Source organism: Marmota flaviventris, chromosome 6 (genome assembly GCF_047511675.1).
Source record: "Marmota flaviventris isolate mMarFla1 chromosome 6, mMarFla1.hap1, whole genome shotgun sequence".
In the NCBI taxonomy this organism is placed as follows: Eukaryota; Metazoa; Chordata; class Mammalia; order Rodentia; family Sciuridae; genus Marmota; species Marmota flaviventris.
This window is the reverse complement of record NC_092503.1, coordinates 30,442,642-30,446,086: the sequence shown is the minus strand read 5'-3', so window position 1 is coordinate 30,446,086 and position 3,445 is coordinate 30,442,642. Positions and strand designations below refer to the sequence as shown.

Below are 3,445 nucleotides of genomic sequence, written 5' to 3'. Positions count from 1 at the left end.
CCTTCCTGCAGAAAGCCTTCGCGCTTGGTTTTCACAACTCTGCAAAGGGGAAGGGGTGAGACCCAAGCAGCCAGATCCCCAATTTTAATTTCCAACAGGAGGTAGCTGCTCCGTACTTGGAGGCCCATTGGTTTCAGGGTCTCTCTCTCTCTCTCTCTCTCTCTCTCTCTCTCTCTCTCTCTCTCTCTCTCTCGTCTCTCTCCTTTTTGCTCTCTCTCCTTTTTTGCTCAGTCTCTCCACCCCTACCCTCAACATGTCCACCGGCTCCCTCAGCGATGTGGAGGACCTTCAGGAGGTGGAGATGCTGGAATGCGAAGGGCTAAAAGTGGACTCCAACAAGGAGTTTGTGACTTCCAACGAGAGCACAGAGGAGAGCTCCAACTGCGAGAACGGGTCTCCCCAGAAAGGCCGCGGCGGCCTGGGCAAGAGGAGGAAGGCGCCCACCAAAAAGAGCCCCTTGAGCGGGGTCAGCCAGGAGGGAAAGCAGGTCCAGCGCAATGCGGCCAACGCGCGCGAGCGGGCCCGCATGCGGGTGCTGAGCAAGGCCTTCTCCAGGCTCAAGACCACCCTGCCCTGGGTGCCCCCAGACACCAAGCTCTCCAAGTTGGACACGCTTAGGTTGGCGTCCAGCTACATCGCCCATTTGAGGCAGATCCTGGCTAACGACAAGTATGAGAACGGTTACATTCACCCCGTCAACCTGGTGAGTTCTGCGGTGCTGTGGCGGTGCTGCGCGCCCCAAGTCTGACCCGCGGGGTGTGAGTGCTAGCGTGTGCGCTCGGCTGGGACTGGGGTGCCGGCACTGGTGCGCCCTCCCTACACACCTTAGGCACCGCCGGCGTAGTGCCTCTAGGGACCGATTCCCGGCGCTCCCCACAGCGCCCGCGCTCCCTGCCCTAAGTGCCGCCACCGGAATGATTTATGCGAGGGTTTGACGTGGCAGCCCCATTAGGGATTTCCATGTGTATTAAGCTGGCAAAGAGGAGGGATCCCCCGCGCGGGTGCCAGAGCAGCTCCCGCTAGCGTGAAGGGGATGGTGCAGAATAGGGAACGTTGACAAGATGTTGCGCACCAAAGAGACATCTTATTAATCCCTTTATTTTTCCGTTAGCTGAGAGTAAAAACGTGATTTTTCTTTATAAACTTCCAATTCCGTTCCTTTCCCAAGTATATATAGGACCATTCATGGCCACTTTCTTATAAACGGAAGTCCCCCAATTACTTAAATATTCTGTTTCTTCTCTGAGTGGGTTGACATTTTTAAATAGCATAAATTCTGTTAGATATCAGCATTCTTAACAAATTTGCACACGTATTGGTGTACCGAATAACACTAAAATAATAGGTCACTCTCATCTGAGATTTAAAAAGACATTATTCCTGTTTTCTTAAAAAGTAATGCCCATTGAATCTAATTTTTTTTAAATACAAAAAACTAATGCTTATTGAGCCTACTATTTTTCTCAAATGTATTTCCCTGTTTAAGAAATATGTTTTAATTCCCCTTTTATTTGATTTCACTTTAAAAGGTGCAGGCTCTAAAGAAAACAACAACTTACTAGAACTTCTGTTTAGATGTGATAAGAATGAGACTTTCCTCTTAAAAGTCAAGTCTTATCGTCCAGCACTAGTGCCTAGAGGGTTGAGTTGTCATCTCACCCAGTTGGTCTCAGGAGTTGGGGGCAGGGGATGCAAACACATTTTGCCATGAAAAATATTTTCCCCTCCAATTAAAAGGGTCCCCCGCCCTCATGAAACTAAAATGAAAATATTTCCTAGAATACTTACAATTGCTGTTGTCTTCATCTTTGAATAAAAATTTAAATAAGCTGTATTATAAAAGAGCCCAGAGAAAGGAAGAGACAGTTTGGCTTTCTCCATAGTAGGAAAACGGTCTTAAATAAAACGACCATATATCTATTATTAGCAATATTTCCCCTTTCAGAGCTGGTGGTTAACTTAAAACTGTAGTCAAATCCTGAGTTTGAAAGAAGAAAGTCTGCACCAGGAAGATAGATGGGGATGAGGGTGAGAGGATCCTGAAACCTGACCACTGTCTTATCCAAGGGGCTTAAAGGGCACTTCTCTTCTAGGAGGTGCCCACTAGTTGCAAGGTCCTTATGAGTTTCTCTGCTCAGGCTATTTAGAGCATCTGCCTCCCGGTTGTGCCACCGCACACTAAGCTTTCCCGGGGCCTCTCTTGGATTTCAACTGGAACCCAGCATGGGCCTTTTGGGCTCTTATTCTAAAAGGCCAACCACCATCACCTCGAGCACCTTGGCACCAAGGCAGCTTTTTTGCTTTATTCAACAGAGGGACCACGTGGACACAAAGTAAATCGCAGAGATAACCGCCCTCCCCTGCTCAATGCTTACCCCACCGCACCCCTTCCTTTCCTTTTCAGCCCCGAACCCACCCTTTCTTCTCCTCCTGGGCTACTTACCTCCTCCACCCTCTTGTCTCCTGCAGACGTGGCCCTTTATGGTGGCCGGAAAACCCGAGAGTGACCTGAAAGAAGTGGTGACCGCAAGCCGCTTATGTGGAACCACAGCGTCCTGACCTTGGAGGTGCGAGTCTGGGAAAGGCGCGCTCCCGGCGGGGAGCGGCCCCGGGAGGCGACCCCTGCCCTCCCTGCTCTCTGTCTCTGCTTCCCCCTCGCAACGCTCCTCTCCCATCTCACCCCGAGAGAACACTTTACAGCGACGAGGAGATTCGTTTCCAAACCAGAGGAGATCAATCGTGCTTACAGATTCCCATCTATTTAACTTTATTAACTTCTACCGTGAATGACTTCGAGCCTTGCTGGTCCAAGTGCAATATGTAATTATAAATATATAAATAGATAATAAGAGCCTATCAATGTGTATCTTTTGTACAATATGTTGTAAAATGTAGATCATAGAATAGCTGACTTTGACAGTCACATTTATAAAGTAATTCACTTAAAGATATATATTTTTTTCAAACAAGTTTTGCTACTTTCAAAAATAAATCTTTCTTTATATTGCTAAAAACACTGGTGTGTTTTTTTTTTTTAATTGGAAAGAAAAATGAAAAACTATGGGGAAGTTTGATTAAAATGGTTCTTCCAAACCTCTAGAAAAGGATTAAATGTTATTTCCATTATGAAGGCGCGGAACATATTTTGTACTGAAATCCTAAAAAGAAACTCTTACAAGTTGTTTTTAAGATCATGAGAAATATTGAACTATAAACAGAAAGAGCAGGATTATTTTGTTACTAAATTCAGGAGGGGGAAAAAGCAGGAAAAGGAAAATTCTATTTTTCAAGTATTCTACGGTATAATTGCGATACAAATAGGGAAGTGAACTCCACGGTGTATAATTTCCAGGCGTGTTTGTGATCCCAATAATCCACGTTTGCAAACGAGTGAAAAAATAAGGGGGACTATGAAAGATGTAAATTCCATAGCCCTCGGGGTGTG

General features: G+C 46.2%; 1 protein-coding gene across 1 annotated transcript; it reads left to right on the top strand.

The window, feature by feature from the left end:
• Window positions 1–253: 253 nt before the first annotated feature.
• Window positions 254–2,559, top strand: Tcf21 (transcription factor 21). The gene is made up of 2 exons (XM_027938524.3): window positions 254–703; window positions 2,470–2,559. Exons 1-2 carry the CDS (start codon window positions 254–256, stop codon window positions 2,557–2,559), a joined length of 540 nt encoding a protein of 179 aa, XP_027794325.1.
• Window positions 2,560–3,445: the final 886 nt, after the last annotated feature.

Excerpts from the sequence above, each read along its gene's own strand:
- Tcf21 (XM_027938524.3), top strand. The coding sequence starts at position 254 with ATGTCCACCGGCTCCCTCAGCGATGTGGAGGACCTTCAGGAGGTGGAG. Across the intron at positions 704-2,469 it reads ACATTCACCCCGTCAACCTG|ACGTGGCCCTTTATGGTGGC; the intron begins GTGAGTTCTGCG and ends TGTCTCCTGCAG.